The following is a 21,015-nucleotide window of genomic DNA, read 5'->3' as shown; positions in this document are numbered from 1 at the left end:
CACTGTGATGTATATTGGATTCTCAGAACTCCTTCATCTTATAACTGAAAGAGTCTGTTTTTCAATTGGAAGTCAACATTTTGACCAGCATCTCCTATTCTCCCCAACCACTGAGTCCTAGCAACAACCATTCTATTATCTGTTTCCATGAGTTTGGCTTCTCCCCCCCCCCTCCACACACACACATATAGAGATGTGCAGTATTTAATATTCTCTGACTTACTTCATTTAGCCTAATTCCCCCAAAGTCCATCCATGTTGTCATAAATGGCAGGATTTTTTTCTTTTTTTGTGTGGTGAATAATATTCTTCTGTGTCTCTATCTCTATCTCTACCTCTATTTCTAGCATCTCTATCATCTTTACCTCTATGTATCTATATATCTATATCATCTATATTACATTTCTTTATTCATTCATCCATGGATGGACACTAGGTTGTTTCCATTTCCTGGCTTTTGTGAACAATGCTGCAATAAACATCCATCACTTAAGTATCTCTTCGAGATAACGATTTCATATCCTTTGGATCTACCCAGATGTGGGATTGCTGTATCATATGGTAGTTCTATTTTTGATTTTTCAAAGAAATTCCACAGTGTTTGCCATAATGGCTGTACCAGTTTACCTTCCCACCAACAGTGCACCAGGGTTCCCTTTGATAATAGTCATTCTAACAGTTGGGAAGTGGTATCTCATTGTGGTTTTGATTTGCATTTCCCTAATGATTAGTGATGTTGAACACCTTTTAAATAACTGTTGGCTATTTGTATGTCTTCTTTGGAAAAAAATATTTATTGAAGAACTCTGCCCATTTCTTACTTGAATTATTTTTTTGCTATTGAGTTGTATCAGTTCCTTATATATTTTGGAAATAAACCCCTTATCAGATACATGGTTTGCAAGTATTTTCTCCCATTTGGTGGGTGGTTTTCTTCATTTTGTTGTTCCCTTTGCTCTGCAGAAGCTTTTCAGTTTGATGTAGTCTCACTTCTTGATTTTGCTTTTTGTTGCTTATTCTTTTGGTGTCATATCCAGAAAATCATTGCCAAGGAGCTATTTCACTAGTGCTTTTTGTGGATTTTAATGGTTTCAGATCATATGTTTAATTTTAATTCCTTAAACCATTTCAAGTTAATTTTTGTAAATGGTATAAGAGTCCAATTTCATTATTTTGTGTGTGTGTGTGTGTGTATATATCCGGTTTCCCAGCATCATTATTGAAGAGACTATCCTCTCTCCATTCAGTATTCTTGACTCCCTTGTCAAGTATTAGTTGACTGTATATGTGTTGGCTCTCTGTTTTATTCCATGGATTTATGTATCTGTTACGTAATTCTAATTGCTAATACTTAAAATGTTTTCCAGGTCTCTTTGATGTTATTTTCAACAAAGAAAATATATGCATATTCCAAAGTCATGAAATGAGACATCTTTCTCTTGCTCTTAGCAATGGCTCTGTCACTGGAATGGTAGGTAGACAATTTTCTTTTTGTCACGTATCAATAGTATTGTATCCATATATAATATATTTTTGCATAAGGTACTTTTACAAGATTATCAAATTATATTTTCCTTTGGCTTTTACTTTCACTTTTTCATTAGTCTGTTTTGTCTCACTAATTTTCTGAGATTCTGATACATATACGGTCCTAAAATCCCACAATTAGAATTTAGACAAGAAAAAGTAGACCACTTCTCTGATAACATTCAAAAGTTTAATGAGCCTCCCAAAGGAGACAATCTGACTTCCCAAAGGCCCCTTCAGGGACCATATTATTAGGGAAAAAAAACACACTGTAAGTTCACCTAATTATGCTTTGTATCTCTTAGTTTAGGTTTGAAAAGTAGCTCTTAATATATAAAGCTGTCTTTTTTAAAAATTTAAAATTTATTAGGGTGACAATAATTAGTAAAATTACATAGGTTTAAATCCATGCATATTATGTATTTTGAAAAGTAAGACTGCATAGGATAACTGTCAAGCACTGTCCTAAGGACTTAACATGTGTTAAAACATTTACTGTTTACATCTACCTTATAAGAGAATCCACTATTGTCCCTATTTAACAGAAGAAGAACCTGAAGAATGGAAGGATTAAGTGAGCTGCCCAAGGTCACACAGCTATTAGGTTGGTGCAAAAGTAATTGCAGTTTAAAAGGTTAAAAATAATTGCAAAAACTCCAGTTACTTTTGCACCAACCTAATAGTAAGTGTGAAGGTAGGAATTGAACACAGGCAATCTGACTCTAGCTCTCAAGCTCCAGCTTCCTCATATAATGTTATATAATATTGCATAATGATTTTAGCCCATAACATGCTATTTAACATAAGGGAAAATAATCATTAAAAAACTTATGTAATTTGTAAGACTATAATTCAGGCTAAGTAATTAATTAAGTCAAACTTCCTCCATGAAGCCTTTTCTCCTCTGCTCTGGATTTTGCAAGGTATCCTATGTTATACTTTATAGCACATTCTGCTCAGTACAGGTCCTGGTCATAGTATGTGTTAAATAAGTATGAATGTAGTGGATACGGAATCTACTCAATTAAATTAAGAGCTTAGGAAATGTCCCATGGTTTTATTTTTCTAAAATCAAATTTATCCCAAGATCCTGTTCTTCTCGATTGGTGAGAGATTCCATCTTAGTCATTACTATGAGAGTCATCTTGTTATACACAAGATTTCACCAGGTATGGTGGTCTCAGAATATCTGGTGACAAGCCTCTTAGCTTCAGTCCACACTGGTTACTGCTGATGTAGTCATCAAACATCAGATGGTTTCTTGAACATGAATAACTCTGTTGCTTATCTACCATAGTTACACAAGTATCATAGGTCAAGCTGTTCTAGGGGCACCAAAGAGTTCTTCCTTTTCAGGCCCAAATGCCTCCCTGAGTGCACTGAGGGAAGATAGGTTATGACTTCAAATAGTGCCCCGAACCAGGAATGTCTCCCTGTAGCATAAATTCCTAGATTTGTTTAGTTTTTAGAAAGGAAAACCTAGTAGTGCACATCTATTAATTTCAGCTTTTGGTCTCAAATAGTCTTGAGTTAGGAAGACATAAATGAAGAAATAAAAAATAAACAATGCTAAAATCCATATTAACATCTCATTAAATTATCCTACCACTGGAGTTATTTTTATTGTTACCCAACACTCTACCATGGGTTTTGGGAAATGAGGAGAAGAAGAAAGTTCTCAGGGCAAGACACTGGAAATTAGGCTGGGGAATCAAAACAATTGAATTACATGAGATTATAGAGATAGTTCAAGGGTGCTATAGAGTGGAGTATATCTGTCTATGTAGGTAATGTTGAAACATTTTTAATTTAATTATTTTCTATTGCTGATTTAGAGGGCTTTTCTCCCCTCTTTCTTTTAGGCTAGTGGCGGAGCCTCCACTGAGCTACGGGTGCTTTATCAGCCCAACCGCTGCACACTTCTTGAGTCAGCACTGGCTCCTGGTCACACAGTTATTTTTGATCGTCATGGCAAAACAGCTGATGAATCATCAGCAGGCTACGCAGATCTTTCAAAAGAATTTGTGGTTTTTGTCAAGGTAAAATGGAAGAAAGCCGTTCAAGTTCATATTGCTGAATACTACTTTCTTTTGCTCTGTTAAGGAAAACTCTCTAATTGAGTCATACTGGAGTAATCAGATCTCTTCCCATTGGTGGCCTTGGTGCCTATTGCCATTTTATTTACCCAGACTGAAAGGTGACAGGGATCATAATATGAGTAGCAATGAAACTGATGGGAGTGACAGCCTATATCCAATTGAAGTTGGAAGTTAAATTATAGATGTGGAGATTCTTAATAAAAAGTTAGAAAATCTTACATTTAGGAATCAAACAAATGGATATATTTAATTGTTCTAACAATTAAAATATTTATAACCTTTGAGTAATATCCACGTGATCATTTCATAATGCTTATGCTTCTTTCTAGTATGTATTTGTAAACTTAGCCTAAAAATAATAGTATTACCATATTAATATAATATCTATCATTTGTTAGACTGCCTATTTTGTACCTCGCAATTTACTAATAGCTTCACCACATACAAGCCTAAATTTAATCATAAAAATACTGATTGATATTGTTACTTGCATTTTATTTATTTATTTATTTTTCTCATTCGTATTTTAAATATGAAGAAAAATGTTCAGAGAAGTTAAGAATCTTGATTAGTATAGCATAGCTAGTCAATGATGGTTCATGAATCAAATCAAAGTCAATTTGTCTTCAAAACTTTTTATACTTATTATAAAATAAATACTTATCACATTATTATTTTTCACCAAACAACATAATTTTTAATGGTTGCATAATATTTAAACATAAGGAATATATATGTGTATATATATATATATATATATATATATATATAGAGAGAGAGAGAGAGAGAGAGAGAGAGAGAGAGCCAAAAAAATGTATACACATTTTAAGAAAGGAAAAAACTGTATTAATATATACCAATAACAAAAGATGAATACAAGTCACATTCAACTTCTGCAATTACAAGAGGTGCTCAAAGCATCCAGATACTTCTAATTACAGTGAACTACTGCTTGAGCAATGTTGACCAAAGTGTTAACATCTCTTAAAAATGTGTATACATTTTTTTTGGCAATGCTGGTATATATATATATACATATATATATATATATATATATATATATATATATATATTTAACATTGCACATTTAATCTTAATCTCTTCATTTTATTATCTCTACATATGTTACTGAAACATATACTTCGACATGTATTTGACCACATATTTTATTATTTTTTTAGCTTGGATAATTTGAAATTGAATTTAAGGTCATAATACAAAGTCTTTAAGACTCTAGAAACATGCTGTCAAATTTTTTCCAGAAAAACGTACCAATTTTTAATCCTGGGAAAGTTAAGTCAACTGTGAAATCAGAGGAAACAGTTCACATGACCACTCTCAATGCTGACACAAACTTTAGAGTTTAGAGGTCCTTGAGACCACTAGAATAACTCAGTACTCATTGAACTCTGTTATACTCATGGTTACGTTTCATTATGGAGAAAGAATGCAGATTAAAATCAGCTAAGTATCCTTCAATAAATGATTGGATAAAGAAGTTGTGGTATATATACACAATAGAGTACTATTCTGCCATAAGAAAAGATGAAATAGTGCCATTTGTGCCAACATGGATGGATCTCAGATTATAATGCTAAGTGATGTAAGTCAGACAGAAAAAGTAGAGAACCATATGATTTCACTGATATGTGGTATAATACTGTAAACAACAAAAGACCAAGATAAACAAATGAAGAAACAAAAACTTATAGACACAGACAATAGTTAAGTGGTTACCAGAGGGTAAGGGGGAGGGAGATACAGATGAGGGTAGGGGGGATCAAACATAAGGTGATGGAAAGAGAACTGACTCTGGGTGGTGAATACACAATGTGATATATATAGATGATGTATTACAGAATTGTACACCTGAAATCTATGTCACTTTACTAACAATTGTCACCCCAATAAACTTTAATAATAATAAAATAATCAGCTAAGGAAAGAGACACGTAGGGTAGCATCTAGGAAAAGTACCGAACATTTTCTTCTTCCTGTGGAGTCAAGACAATTACTTTCTCAGCGTTAATATATGACAAGATGCATGGAGTATTGCCACCCAGAGATCAAGATCACCTGAGCCTTGGTACCCAGAGTATTTACTGGGGTTCCATTATGTAGGGAGTATATGTGGCTGATCTCAGTCTCCAGCTTCTCCGGAGATCAACTGACACCTTGTGACTCAGTCCCATCCTAAATCACCCTTTTCCTATATGGCTGGCCCAAGGCCCTCAGGCAAACAAAGGCACTCCTATCAGGCTCTACATTTAGAGCTTTACTCTCAGAAGGTCAGGGGAAAGGCCAGACATCTCTGGATAAAATTAAACTCTTTATTGCATAACTCCCTTTAGCAGTGCAGAAAGTATTTATTTTCATTGATCTCAGTGTTAAGTATGGTCCTTAAAGAAAACCCAACCAGCCAACCAAACAAAAAAACCTGACATTTTTCTAGAGAAATAAACATCTAATTTTAGCTTTATTTATGTTTTTAATTAGTGGTGTGGAGTACCTTTTCTTATGTTTATTCACCATTTGTATTTTGTCTTTTGTGACTTGTATATATATATATTTTTATCCATTTCTCTACATTGTTAGTGTATTTCTAATCAACTTTCGAGGATTTGTTGTCTTCCTCTTAAGCTATTGATTGCATAGGATTTACTTAAATATGTCTTATTTGTATTTGATATTTCTTTTTATTTATTTATATATTTATGTATTTATTTATTCACGACTTCATGCATACATTTAACTAATATCCATAGAGTGCATTTCATTCTTCTTCTAGCACACTATTTTTATTTGCTTTGTATTAGTATTAAAACTTTTTTTATCAGTTATTGTAAATTTCTTAAGAGTTTGTGTTTTGTATCTTTTTAAAATCTCTCTAGCATCTGATGCTTATACCCTTTCACTCTCAATAAATAATGATTGTTGTAAATTCACCAGGTAGCCTTCTTTCGTTTTGTTTAGCTTTGCATAGCAGTTAAATTATTTACTCCCTTTTTTTTGCTCATTTTTAGCCACAAAACTTCTGGTAAGATCCTGATCACTGCAACTTCTCTAAGAGAATAAACTCTTCCTCTATCCATCTTCCTCTAGCATAATGTGAGCTTGTTATTTATTGCTTTTCTATTCTGTTTGTTACTTTGAAGGGCATGTTCCTCAACAGTGCTGTGGTTCTACTTGCTACCAGCCTATGCCAGGCCCTGTGTCTCCAGCCTGATGGGACCTGCAGTGGAGTGGGAAACCAGTCTGAAAAATCCTACTGGAAAGTGCATAAAATCAGCTCTGGGATTTGCATGTTTGAAAGTGTGAAAAATGCACAGATGTATCTGAGGATTAAGGATGGCCAGTGTGATGGAACAGTAAGCATCTGCTCTTATTTTTCTCAGCACATGTTAAAGACACTTGCCAATAACATATGAGAATGGCATTTTCTGAGTATTTCATTTTTTAGTTTTAACCTATGATCATTCTGCAAATTGGATGTTATATATGTTGGTCTCCCTTGGCTGGTGTTTTTAATGAGTGGGGAGGGCAGCTGAATGCTTGGTATGATTAGAGAGCAATCCTGACCCTTTAGACACTGCTTCTGAAACATAATGTACATACAAATCACCTGAGAATTGTGTTAGAAAGCAGATTCTAATTCAGATAGACTGTGGTGGGACCTATGTGCCTGCATTTATAATTCAACTAGCTGTTGTTGATGTGTTGGTCTTCAAACCATGCTTTGAGGACCTAGGCTCAACAATATTTCCTCACTGCTTCTTTTGGTGCCTGAATTTCCACCAATGGAAACCCTGTACTTTGAGTAAGGAAGTAATTTTAAATTCTAAATATTAGGGATTTTTCTTTAACATCTTAAGACTTAGGAGGGGATTTGGGAGATAATTAGCATAACAACTTTAATATAGTCATAATTTTCCTATAGGTTGATGGGCATATAAAATTACAAATTTAGTTTACCTATTAATGCTCTGTTCATCTGTTCTTGTTTGAAACAGTTTAGTTTAAACTGTATCTTTTGGATAAACCTGGAGGTGTTCCCACTCTTCTATCTCCTTACTAATATGGCATCTGGCTATTTAGGAGAATTTTTACAAGCTTCTGGGGTTGGGAAGAAGGAAGGCTTAGACCATTTATGGTTCTTTGTGTCCCTGTTTTTGCTACAGACTGGTGAGTCTGATGTTCACAGTGCAGAAAAGAAAAGCTCAGGCACACACGCACATTTAATTAGCACCCTTGATTGACTCACAAGAACATTGTGCAATGGGCTATATCCGACTTCACAGCAGAGGAAGCCATGCATAAGAGACAGAATATCATGCTTATGGTCTTTAAACTGTTAGGTGGACTGATTGATATTAAAAACAGATAACATTTATGCTATGGCCAGGCTAGTTGAGAGTGTGATTTCATAATGCTCAGTCACCTTAGAGGAGGACTATCAGGAAGTGGCTCTTCCTTCATATAACCAACACCCACAAAGTACACAAACCTTCATCTTCTGGGACTTGTAGGAGTGTTCAGAACCATGAGACTGATAGTGTGTTACTACATGACATGTTTTGGGATATGTGTGTTTTGAAGTTTCTAGGGAGAGTTTGTAAGGGCACAGATAATTGTCACTCCAAAGTGAGAACAGGCCAACATTGGAAAATTGGAAATTTGTATCTTCCCAAGATGAAAACCAAAGGGACATCTCAGGGCTTGGTTACCTTCCATTTAGCTGCCTCATACTCAATTGAGATGGTAGTTTTCCTGGTTCTGTCCTTCCTCCCTTTCCAGTCTGTGTGGGCCCTCTCTGACTCTTCCATTTCTAGCTCAGTGTGATGTTCATCTTGTCCCTTCAAATGAGTACGTTTCCTCTGTAAGCATATAGAAGAATGTTGAATCTTTGTGCCTGGCACTAAACACTCATGCTTTTTTCTTCTTCTTCCTGTTTGTGCTGTGTATGATTCGGCTCTGTCTGATTAGGCTGAGAGAACGGAAGAACTCCTTGGTGTTCAATTGAAAAAATTTGGTGAGCGCAGGAAGATTAAATTTATAGATTAATACTTAGAAATGTTATCCTGCCACATAGGAACTGTTGGTATGCTCGTTTTGCAGATGAAGAGGCTGCTTCTAAACCCCCCAAGTCAGTGTCAGAGCTGAGAGTCAACCATGTCAATCTACCTCCAACCCCTGTTGTGGAGTATTTGTGGTAACAGGATGGAGAAACTGGGGTGACCCCAATGAGGAGAGACCAGAATGAGGATACCCCGGAGTGAGGGGATTCAAAACATGAACACAAAGTTTTCTCCTTCAGCAATTTTGCTGGAACGAGTCTTGTTGACAGCTTGCCAAGTGAATGATTGGGTCTGAAATTGTGTCCTTTCAGCCTGTGCTGTTCTTTGTATCAACACTAGGAACCTCCCTTGCTTTTCCCTCCCTGACTCAGGATGAAAGCTAGGTTCAGGATTTCCTGTGCACTTTGGAACTGAGGTGGGCAATGATGCATTGGAGTTTTAAACCCAAGTATCACTTCTTGAAGGTATTTAATAACTTGAAAAAGGCAGAGACATCTGTTCTGTTTGCTTTTGGACAGAAATAGCTGAAACAGAGAACCCAATGAGATCTATTGATAAAGATGAAGGAGCATAAGCTGTTTGATTACATGGAACTTGATATTTAGGACATTTAAATTAGGAATTCAGGCCATTTCAGAGCACAGTGAAGTGATTCTCTGGGCCTTTTGGAAATGAGCATGCTACATCTTGATTGCATGTAATCCGTCCAGAGGACTAAGGTCATTCCTCTAAGGCCATGTAAGACAACACACATATATGAAGTGGTAATAGAGAAAATAAAATGGAATAAGCATTGCTAAGAAAGTCACTTAACAACAGAGTCAGGAGGCCACCATGAAAGTGGGGCCTATGCAGGTCTTGGGCCTCAGTTCTTAGAACTGCTATTAAGTTGCTGACCTGTTGCTCAACTCAGCTCAAGGCTGAGCCATGAACACCTTGGAACAATAGCTGCTGGAGGAGCACATATGGTTTTACTTCCCCCTTGTAGTTTTCACCTCCCCCTGTTTGCATATTGGAACTAACCAATCCCTGTTAACCTAGCCAGAATCTTTCATTCACATAGAAGACCTAAATGGGGAAATCACACTGCGAGATTTCACCTATATATAACCCTGTCTTTGCTGTCTTTGGAGCACAATTTAGTTGTTACCTGACTCTTGACTCCCAGATTACAATCCTTTTTGCTCAAATAAATGCTTTTGTTCTTTATTACAGCCTAAACATCTTCTTTGGTTAACAGAAGCAGGAACTGAAAGGAAAAGAGGCTGGTAATTGGGGAGGGTTGTCTAAAGGGGCAAACCACAAATAAAAGTCCACACAAGTCAAAATACTACATTTAACAACCAGTTCAGTACACGGCAACTCCTACGTGTGCAGCTTCACGGAAGAGCAAGGAACAAAGGAGGTTTGGGGGTCCAAGATGGGAATGAGACTTTGGCTAGCCATGTTATTAGGACACAGTTTCTCCTGCTGGGACCTACCCCACAACCCCAGCAGTGGGCTGTGACCGACCACATTGCAGCAGTTAGGATATCAGGGAAGAACTAGGAGGGTCAAAGTACAGCTATTTACTATCTAAAATAGCAATTTCGGTACTTAAAAAAATGGGTATGGCTCTACCAAAGTGTACCAGTTCAGTATCAATGCCACCACATAGGGTGAGGTGTGTTTAATCTCAGAGAGCTGCAGAGGAAATCTTGTTAGTATTTTTTTTTTAAAAAGTTGATAAAAATCTTCATCTTAAAGTAAGGTTTTGGAGGTCTTCCTGGTTTATGACATACTTATACATCAGTTAGTTGTGTCCATATGCCTCCTAAAGTTGGGGACTCAAACATTCTGTAGAGGTCTCTAGCTTCCTGGTGTTTCTGTTAAAAATTCCAAGACTGTTCTTAGAAAAGTTATTTCATTGGAAAGTTATTACTAAAAGATTTGAAAATTTAAAGAGCCTTTCCATGAAGCCAGAGGTTCTGCATACTCTTCAAATCATAGAAAAATGTGTCACTATTCTGACAAAAGGTGAGTTTTTTGATATTGTAATAATATCAGCAATAAAAGTAAGAAGAGATGGACTAATATTTCTGACTATTGTGTGCCAAAAGCTGAACTAGCTGTCTTATTTTTGTAATGACATGACATTCTTTATATTATACCTTGTTTAGTGACTTATTGATATGATTGTCTGACTGAAATTCTCCATCTGAAATTTTGGTAGTGGGTCTTTTTAGTTAAAATTCATATGCTTTTTTGCTCTTTAGAAATTATATTGACATATAACAATCAGGCATATTATTTCTCACTTTCACTGTATCTGACCAGAAATCACTATGCTGTAATGGCATTTCTCTTGAAAAACAGAATGATAACAATCATCTTAATTGCCTTCGTTTGTATATGTTTAGAGACGAATCTCCAAAGGAATTTAAGTTGCATTCAAAGGTAAATGGTAATGTATGCTCATGTAATTGCTATACCTTAAACACCTAACAGTACCTCAATCCTGTAACTGCTCAATATTTATTGTAGAAATTGAATCGAATAACAGCATTAATGTTTCCAATGTGTCTGCCATTGTATATTTGAAAACATTTCTTACAGGCAAAAACACTTATATGTTCAAATCAAATGATGCTGATCCTCTAACAAAAGTTTCTATTTCTATCACCATAAAATTGTTATACTGTAGGAGTAAATCACTTTAATAGATTTGATGTAGTAGACTTTCAAGTGAGCAACAAACAGCACGCAATCCACTAGGGACAGTTGTAAGTTTGTTAATTTAAAAAAGAAAAACGAGCATCAAAATAACGTGGGTGGAACTTGTCATTAAACATGAATGCAAAGGAAAAAATGATGTAGGAGTTGTAGGAAAAACAAGCTAAAGAGTGATCAGTGTACCAAAGACACATGCAAACATAGACAACTCACACTAGCAGGATTCTTGTTTATGGGTCAGTTTAGTTTGTAAAAACTTGGAAAGATTCGCTCATCACAGATTTATCTTATTTTGTGTCTTCACTCAAAATATGAGGTGTGATCAAACAATATGAGGTCTGACAATTTAGGTTCCCAAACTCATCCTAGAAAAAGTGCTACATACCTCATTGCTGAATATCACTATAGTCACCTTCAAAGTACTCCCCCTGGGAAGCTATGCACCGACACCAGGGCCTAGTCCATCCTTCAAAGCAGTTTTGGAGCTCTTTTCCTGGAATGGCCATCAGAGCTGTCATCGTATTAACCTTGATGTCCTGAATGTCATCAAAATGTCTTCCTTTCAATATTTCCTTTATCTTTGGGTAAAGGAAGAAGTCATTGGGGGCCAGATCAGGTGAGTAGGGAGGGTGTTTCAATACAGTTATTTGCTTACTAGCTAAAAATTCCCTCACAGACAGTTCTGTGTGAGCTGGTGCATTGCTGTGATGCAAAATCCATGACTTGTTGGCGAAAAGTTGAGGTAATTTTTGTCTAACTTTGTCACGCAGCCTTTTCAGCACTTCCAAATAGTACACTTGGTTAACTGTTTGTCCAGTTGGTACAAATTCATAATGAGTAATCCCTCTGATATCAAAAGAGGTTAGCAACATGGTTTTGACTCTTGATTTAGACTGATGGAGCTTTTTTGGTCGTAGAGAATTGACTGACTTCCACTGTGCACTTTGACGCTTTGTTTCAGGGTCGTGTCAGTACACCCATGTTTCATCACCAGTGATAACATGGCCCAAAACAGCAATTTTCCTCTCCAAAAGGTTTTAGCACACTTTGACTCTCTTTTGCTTTTGTTCATTGGTGAGCTCCTTTGGGACCATTTTTGCACACACCTTTCTCATGCCAAGATTTTCAATTAAGGTTTCCCTAACTGTTTCTCTATTGATGTTTGCTTGGTCTGCTATACTTCTCAGAGTCAGCCAATGATTTTAACGCAAAATTTGATGAATTTTTGCAATGTTTTCATCAGTGCTGCTTGTTACTGGCTGCCCTGACCTGTCTTCATTAGCGATGCATTCTGTCCCCTCAGAAAAACATTTAATCCATTTGTACACTGCCCTTTTCTTCATGGCATTATCTTCATAAATTCCCTGATTTCACTTCCATTCTTGTCTGGTTTAACAAGAAATTTAATGTTTGTTCATTGCTCTAATTCAAGCTCAGACATTCTAATCAAGCTCAGACATTCTCACGACAGCACACAAAAATGTGCAACAACAATAATGAATGTCACTCAGCAAGACACCGCCACATATAGACAAAAACACAGCTGTGAGACACTGATATATTAAGGTTATGAAACCTTACTGAGCTGTTTGTACAGTGCTGTCAATGTAAGCGCAAGGTGGCAAGTTCACGAACTTAATTGCCATACCTCGTACAGTGAATGTTCAAATAAAAAAATATTATAGTAAAAGACGCAGTGCCATTAATCCTCCTCAGAGTACTACCCCTTGCTTCAAACACATTTATCCTATTATTATTGTTACTTTCTGAAGCAGATCTGGAAGTCCTCTTTTTGTGTGTGTCTTTAGTTTTGCTGTCATGGCTGTCTTGATGTCCTGAATCATTTTCACTTTGGGGAAGAGCCAGAAGTTGCACGGTGCCAGAGCTGGTAAATAAGGTGGATGAGGACACACTGTAATGTTTTTATTTGACAGAAATTGCCATATACCAGAAGTGATGTGTGACATGGATCATTGTCATGATGGAGGATGATTTATGGCACACTTTAAAACATGCCTTCTCCCTGAACAAGTCGAAACTTGTCACACACTATTATAAGGTTCAATGCGCCCCTTCCTGTATTGAAGATCCCTACCTTTCTATTGGATGGCACTCAGCAGCAGCGTTCACTGTATTTTGTGATCACAACAGAAAGGCTCTGTATCACACATTGCTTCTCGTATGGCGATTTCTGTCAAATAGAAACATTACTGTCTGTCCTCCTTATCCACCTTATTCACTGGATCTAGCACCATATGACTTCTGGCTCTTCCCCAATGCCAAATCACCATGAAAGGTAAAGTTTTTGAATTGATTTAGAACATCAAGGTAGCCACAACAGTGCAACTAAAGATACTCATGAAAGAGGACTTCCAGAACTGCTTCAGAAAATGGCAAGAATGATGGTGTGGGGACAGAGCCAGAAGTGCGGTTTCCAGGCTCTCGGCCTCATGTGGAAAGGTGCTGGGTCAGGTAGTAAATAGCCATCAACTGTGATTGGATGGCCATCAGCTGTGGCTAGTTGGCTGTCAGCTGTAACCAGTGAGCCACTGGCCACTAATATAACTGCTGTGGCTACGCTAGCAAAAAATGGGGGCTAGCAAGAAGATGGTGGCTGAGCTAGCAAGAGCGGATTGCAGAGAGGCGGATGCCGCCAGTGAGAATATAATGGTATGACTCCCCTATCTATGGCTCCATGGGTGTTCCTGTTTGGCCTCACCATGTCCTGCGTTCTTATGTGGGGAGCGGGAGCTGAGACCCCGCAGGCCGCCCTGCACGACAGATGGGATAAGTGTGTTTGAAGTGAGGGCAAGTACTTTGAAGGGGATTAATTGCAATGTGTCTTTTACCTCAATTTTTTTTTTTATTTAAACATCACCAAATTTTGTGATCACACCTCATACTGGTGTATTTCTACATGCAAATAACTGAAAAATTAAAGATAATTCATATTTTTAAGAAGTGTATATGAAACATACAGGTGGGTTAGGTATACGCAATGCTAGACCAGTGGGTTGAAAAGTATAAAATTCAATGAAAGACTTACTTAGTTTTATGTAAATAATGATAAATCATGTTTTTAGTGAGCCTATGCCTCTGGACAGTGAACTTCACAAGTGTTTCTCAGTTCTGGGATTGCTAGAGTGGGCTGGAGTTGGGGATTTCCCTTCCCGCAGGTCAGTTAAGCTCTGATTAACTAGTTTTTCCTATGGACAGGCTTTGTTAAGACCAGAGTGCTCTGCTGTATTTCGAAATGGTTCCTTTTCCTCTCCCTTGCCAGAGACAAGAGAGATATTGAATATCAGAGAAAAATCTGACAGGGAACTGGCTGAGCTCCTGGAAGTAAAACTCACAAAAGTGAGGGGCCCCCTCTATGAGTGGGTCCCCCTGAAGTTTTAAATCTCAGACTTGTCCACATTAAGCCTCCAGCAATTTGTCAATTACGGTTCAGATTTTGTACTGGGCCCTGGTTCCCTCATTGGGTTCTGCTGGTGAGTCTCTGCTACAGTAAGCTGTGACTTCCTGAGTTTGCCTGTCTGTCTCTTCAGTCTTAGAGGCTGCAATTAGCCCCATGTTCTCACTATTCTTACAGATCCAAAAAGAGTTGTTGATTTTTCAGTCTGTTTAGCTTTTTACTTGTTAAGATGAAGTGTTGACTTCTAAGCTTCTTACGTGCAAAACTAGAAACTGGGAATCTAAATCATGTTGTACTTAATGAAAACTTTTTAAAGAAACCAATTTTAATAAAATTGTAAGATAAATTATTTTGTTGAATTCTCTAGAAAACAATCTCACATTTCACTGTTCTTGTACTGCAGTCTATGCATTAATTTTTGTCTTTATAGCATGATTTGAAGAATATACACAAGGGCTTGAGGATAACAACAAATATTTTCCCTACCTCAGGAGCAAACAGGCTTTAAGATAGGAATAAATTGTCAAGTGATTCATTCTGGAAAAGAAAAAGCTGATGAGTAACATTAGTAATACTGTAGTATATAGAATATTTATTACTAAGATGTGGGTACCATAAGAGGAGAGATTCTTATTTGCTCTGTTTATTAAAATATCTGAAACTTTTCAATAAGGCCTGACATTTGGTAGGTGCTCAACAAATATGAATGAATGAGAAGTTAAAATATCACTTGGTGATGGTAACTAGGATATATCCTTCTGCAGAGGAGCCGGTAGAAAAAAATGGGCATTAGATGTTATTTTAGCTTGCAGTGGTGTGAGCATGCATCAGATATTTCAACATGGCTTTGCCAGTTGGTATTTGTTATTAATGTGTAGGAAGACACACTATGCACAACATGTGGTTTGTATCCAGAATCCACTTTCTTTTTTTCTTTTTTGACTTCCCATCTCCATTTCATTAATCAGTTTGTATGTGGGTTAGGGATGAAGCAGGGAATTTTAAATAAAAGAAGGAAAGAGGGAATCAAAACAAAAGAAGCTATTGTTTTGAAATTCAGTTGTATTAATTTTATTTTTATGTGTATTTTTTTCACTAATTATACTTAGTGGAGGGTTAAAAATGATATCATTCCTCAGGTTCTTACAGTCTGTTGGAGGGAACAAATATGCACACACCAGTGATCTAGATAACAATAACAGATTAGTAATCCAATTCAAGTTAAACTGCCTATGTGAGGGCTCAGGAGAGGCGGATTGAGTTGGTTAGAATAGGTGAGTCAGGAGAAATTTCCTGTGTAGAGGAGGAAAAATCTTTTTTCTAAGTTCTTGACTGGGCTCCTGTAACAAAGGACAGATTCTCAAGAGAAAAGCATACAGCTTTATATAAGTTTTATGTGACACAGGAGCCTTATTAAGGAAATAAAGAATTGAATGAGTGTTTAAATCTGAATATTTTTATGCTAGGTTTGATGAAGTGTGGAAAATTGTAGAAAAATGTAAGGAGAGAAAAGGGTATGAGCTAAGTGTAGTGCACTGGAAGAAACAACTAGGCCTATTTATTCAGATTTCTCTCAGTGTCCCTCTGTCTTCCGAAATAAGGTTGCTCCTTTCCTCCTGGTAGAGAGAGGGTACTTCTCACATGAGGTTCTTATGACCTCCTTCATGGGAAGGTCAGAAAATCCTTCCTGTACCTGCGAGTTTATAAATTCCTTTAGCTTAAAATAATCAATACGGCAAGGTGTCATATTTTGGAGCCGTGTGTCCTGAACCCCATCACCCAGAATGATGAGTTTTAGAGGGAATAATCCCATTTTCATTATGAAAAAAAAAAAGGGAAACACATTACATGAGCAAATTTTGAGGTTAAAATTGACAAAAAAAGAGACCATTTTTGGAGCTAATAAACATTGACTGAGTTTCTACTAAAAGGCAGAAACTGTGCCCACTTGTAATGCTACAGTAGATATGGTAATATATGGCCCCTACCCTCAGGCAACTTGCAATCTGGAAGGGAAAAAGAAAAATGTAAGTAATAATCACACTACTGTATGAAAGTGCCATAACAGAGGTTAGTATCAAGTTCAGTGTTGATAAGGAAAGAGATCTGTCTGGGAGAGGGTTTTTAATTGTTTGAGTCATGGACAGTTGCCTAAGATTCTTTAATATAAAATGACATGTATTTTGAACAAGATTATCTGTTTTAAGTTTGGGGAGATGATGGGCTGGTAATGATATTAGAGTTTATAAATCTGGCCTCAATGTAGAAGATGGGCTAGTTTATGGAGAACCTAAAGTTTGCAAGAATAATTATCAGTTTGCTATAACGAGACACAATTTGATTCAAAAGCCCACAGTTTGCCTAGTAGTTTTAGCACGTTACAGTATACTTAGTTCAGTTGATTGTTTTTTTCAGCCAAAATAATGCTTATAGATACCTTGGCTTCTATGTAGTTCAAAGGTCAATTTCTTACAGAGCAATAATACCAGAGTTTCTTTTATTTAATTTTGGTTTCTCTTTTCCTTTATCCTTGGATAGTACCTAGATGGAAAGCCTTCAAAAAAAAAAAAGAACAGTCATGGGGAAGGGTCACTGGACATATACTCTTCTTCAGGCCCACACTGGTCTCTGCTGCAGTGTGACTTAGTTGGTTTGTTCCAGGACATCTAGATACTGTGTAGTTTCAAATGAGGCTGATATTGTAGCCTGAACATATTGAGCAATATCCTGGAGCTTGAGACACCTACCTAGACTTTGGTCTCAAGGTTTCCAACTCTGTGGCCAATTTGTAGAAAGCCAAGCCCTCTTCCATGTCATGAATCTTCTCAGTACTTGAGACTGCCTTTGCAGCATGGGCTAACTTCTGAATCCCCTGATTTCTCCATGTGGGCTCTGAAGAAGGTAGGAAGTTATATCAATGTTCTCTGCCTAGACTTCACCTTCAGATATTTCTAATTCTTCTGGATGGTGCCATGTTGCTCTGGTACTATGCTAAATATTTTGATGCTGTAAGGGAAATTTATAAATTTCCTAGGATAGACCCTCAGTTCTTGAAATTCTCCCCTAAAATATATGAATGTTTTATTGCTCCATATTTCTTTGCTATACCAAGAATCAATCCCAAGTGGTGTCTCAATAAGGACGTCTGGTTTCTTTTGAAGCCCTTTTACCTCAGCCTCCTTCCTTCCTGCACTAGATGGGCTTTTTTCCTTCCTGTGCGGTGGAAATTTCCTCTACATCATATGTGGTATTTACCTTTTCAGTGGCTTTGTCATTTAAACTCTATGGTATCTAGTCTTTCAGGCTTGGTTCTAGGTACATAAAGTCCAATTCTGGAATTTCTTTGGCAACTATTTTATCTCTCAAAAAAGCTTGGTTTTGACAATTAAAAACACCTTTCTCCTGATTTCTTATTTAATATAGATTTCTTAAATTCCTTCTCTTTCGAAACTCAAAATTGAGCAATGATTTATTTGTTCAAGGCTGCATTCTGCTTACCATGACAGAATGAGCATTATTGATACAGTATGTGGGAGAGCCTGGTTACAATTAGCAATGGAAGTATATTGGTTTAATAATCCAAAAACATTATCATCACTTCATGTAATGGTTGTAGTGTTTGCGGCATGAGGTGATATGGGCCTAAAGTTTGGGAAGTAACAGCAAAACTGAAGAGTTTGAGTCAAGTTTGATAGATATTGTTGTGAAGTAGTAAGTGGGTCTTAATGATTGATTGAATATTGTTGGTGAAATAAGGAGAAAAACTCAGCAAAGTAGGGATAGAGGAAAACTTTTTCAATTTGATAAGGAATAGCTACAAAAAACTTACAACTAATATCATACGTAACAGTGAAAGACTGAATTCTTTTCCCCTTAGATCAGGTACAAGGCAAAGATACCCACCCTTACCACTCCTATTGAACACTGTATGAGAAGTCCTAACTAATGAAATGAGACAAGAAAAAGAAATAAATTTTATACGGGTTGGGAAGGAATAAGTAAAACTGCCTTTGTTCTCAGATGACATGATGGTTTTTGTAACAAATCTCAAAGAATCAACAAAAAACCCCTAGAAATAAAAAGTGAATATAGCAAGTCTGCAGTATACAAGGTTAATATACAAAATTCAATTGCTTTCTTATATCCTACCAATCAGCAAGAAGTTTTAAATTAATAACTTAATACCACATTAGCACAAATAGAGAAATACTTAGGTATAACAGGTTCTATATGTGGAAGACTGTAAAACTCTGATGAAAGGAATCAAAGAAAATCTAAACAAATGGACAAATATCCCATGTTCATGGATAGGAAAACTAAATGTTGTTGGCAGTCCTTCCCAACTTGCTCTATACATTCAACACAATCTCAATCAGAATCTCAGCAAGCTATTTAATGGATACTGACACACTGTAAAGTTTATATGGTGACACAAAAGATCCAGAATAATACTGAAGAAGAACAAAGTTGGAAGATTGACACTACCCAACTTCAAGACTTACTATAAAGCTACAGTAATCAAGACAGTGTGGTATTGGTGAAAGAATAGACAGATTAATGGAACAGAATAGAGAAGTCAAAAATTGGCCCATATAAGTAATACAGTCATCTTATTTTTGATAAAGGAATAAAGGCAATTCAATGGAGAAAGGATAGGCTTTTTCAACAAATATTGCTGGAACAACTGGATGTTCATAGGCAAAAAAAAGTATTAGACACAGACCTTTCATCTTACTCAAAATTGAAACTGCACATGAATGATTATAGAAGTTTTATTCATAATCATCAGAGATTGGAAGCAACCAAGATATCCTTCAATAGGTGAATGGGTAAACTGTGGCACAACTGTACAATGAAATATCATTCAGCAAAAAAATACTATCAAAACTTGAAAAGACATTGAGAAAACTTTAATGAATATTGCAAAGTGTAAGATACCAGAATGAAAAGACTACATATTTTATGATTCCAATTACGTGACATTCTGGAGAATGTATAAATGTAGAGACAGTAAAAGGGTCAGTGGTTGCTAGGGACTTGTGGGGAGAGTGGAAGGGATAAATAGGTGAAACATTAGGTTATCTTCAGGTTAGTAAAATTATTCTTTATGATACTATAATGGTGGATATAAAATGTGCTTTTGTCGTAACACAGAACTGTACGGTACAATGAGGGAAACTTAATGTATGCAAAATTTTTTAAAAATCATATTTGAAAATTGCTAATACAGTAGATCATAAAAGTTCTCATCGCAAGAAAAAATTATATAACAATGTATGATAATGGATATTATTAAGTAGATTTATTGTGGAGATCATTTTGCTGTATATATAAATATCAAATCATCGTGTTGTAAACCTGAAACTCATATAATGTTGTATGCCAATTATAGCTCAATTAAAAAAATTAAAAAATAAAACTGAAAAAAATATCATTTAGGAGGTTTGGAATCCCAGGAGGGAATGCAAACTATGACAAGAGAATCTAACTATATTAAAAGTGTGTGAAACAACCTCTGTGAAAGGGATAGAAGGAAAAGGTCCTGACCTAAGTATGTTTCGAAATGAATGGGGTCAGTAAGACTAAAAACCAAAGGGAACTGCATATAAGAAATCTACTCTAATTGATCACGTTGTTTCCCATGGGTTAAAAATTTTGATACTACTAAAAATATATATTAGAATAAAACAATTGCATAAATGGGTGGCGGATAGTAGGAGCCAAATTTCTCATAGATAGAATACAAGTTTAGAGAGAAGCAAATAGAGAAACCTAGAATTATCCATGTGGTAATTAATCCATTAGAGTTGGAGACATCAGTGTGAGTTTATGTTTAGCTTACTATAATGTAGATGGTTGCATATAGAAATATTTACAAATATGTGTATATACACAAGTTAGTATAAACACATATATATTTTTGCTCTGTTAGATGAATGCCTGGAAGTAACAACACCCCAGTGGCAAACCAGCAGACCAAGTGCTCAGATCTTGGTTTCTAATAAAATTCTCCAATAAAAAGAACCAGGGCTTCTTGGGGAAATGGCTGGTTCTAGAATGAGGGCAGGAAATGTGCAAGGTGAACCTGGAGATCCTGGTAGTCCCAGAAAGTAAGAAAGTGTCCCCCAACACACATATCACTTATGAGGGTATATCAATACAGGTGCCAACTGGAAGATCTCCCAAT

At 36.3% G+C, this 21,015-nt stretch overlaps 1 protein-coding gene across 1 annotated transcript in view; it reads left to right on the top strand.

Moving 5' to 3' along the window:
* RP1 (RP1 axonemal microtubule associated) overlaps positions 1-21,015 on the top strand; it is a 247,901-nt gene that overhangs the window by 212,866 nt on the left and 14,020 nt on the right. The window contains exons 13-15 of the mRNA XM_074318846.2: positions 1,368-1,471; positions 3,390-3,566; positions 6,782-6,994. Of these exons, the coding sequence (XP_074174947.2) occupies positions 1,368-1,471; positions 3,390-3,566; positions 6,782-6,994 (494 nt within the window). The remainder of the gene's footprint in view (positions 1-1,367; positions 1,472-3,389; positions 3,567-6,781; positions 6,995-21,015) is intronic.

Source organism: Rhinolophus sinicus, chromosome 7 (assembly GCF_057876585.1).
Source record: "Rhinolophus sinicus isolate RSI-liver-muscle chromosome 7, RSI-T2T, whole genome shotgun sequence".
Lineage (NCBI taxonomy): Eukaryota > Metazoa > Chordata > Mammalia > Chiroptera > Rhinolophidae > Rhinolophus > Rhinolophus sinicus.
The sequence above is the reverse complement of the archived record's forward strand: the minus strand, read 5'-3'. Positions and strand labels throughout refer to the sequence as shown.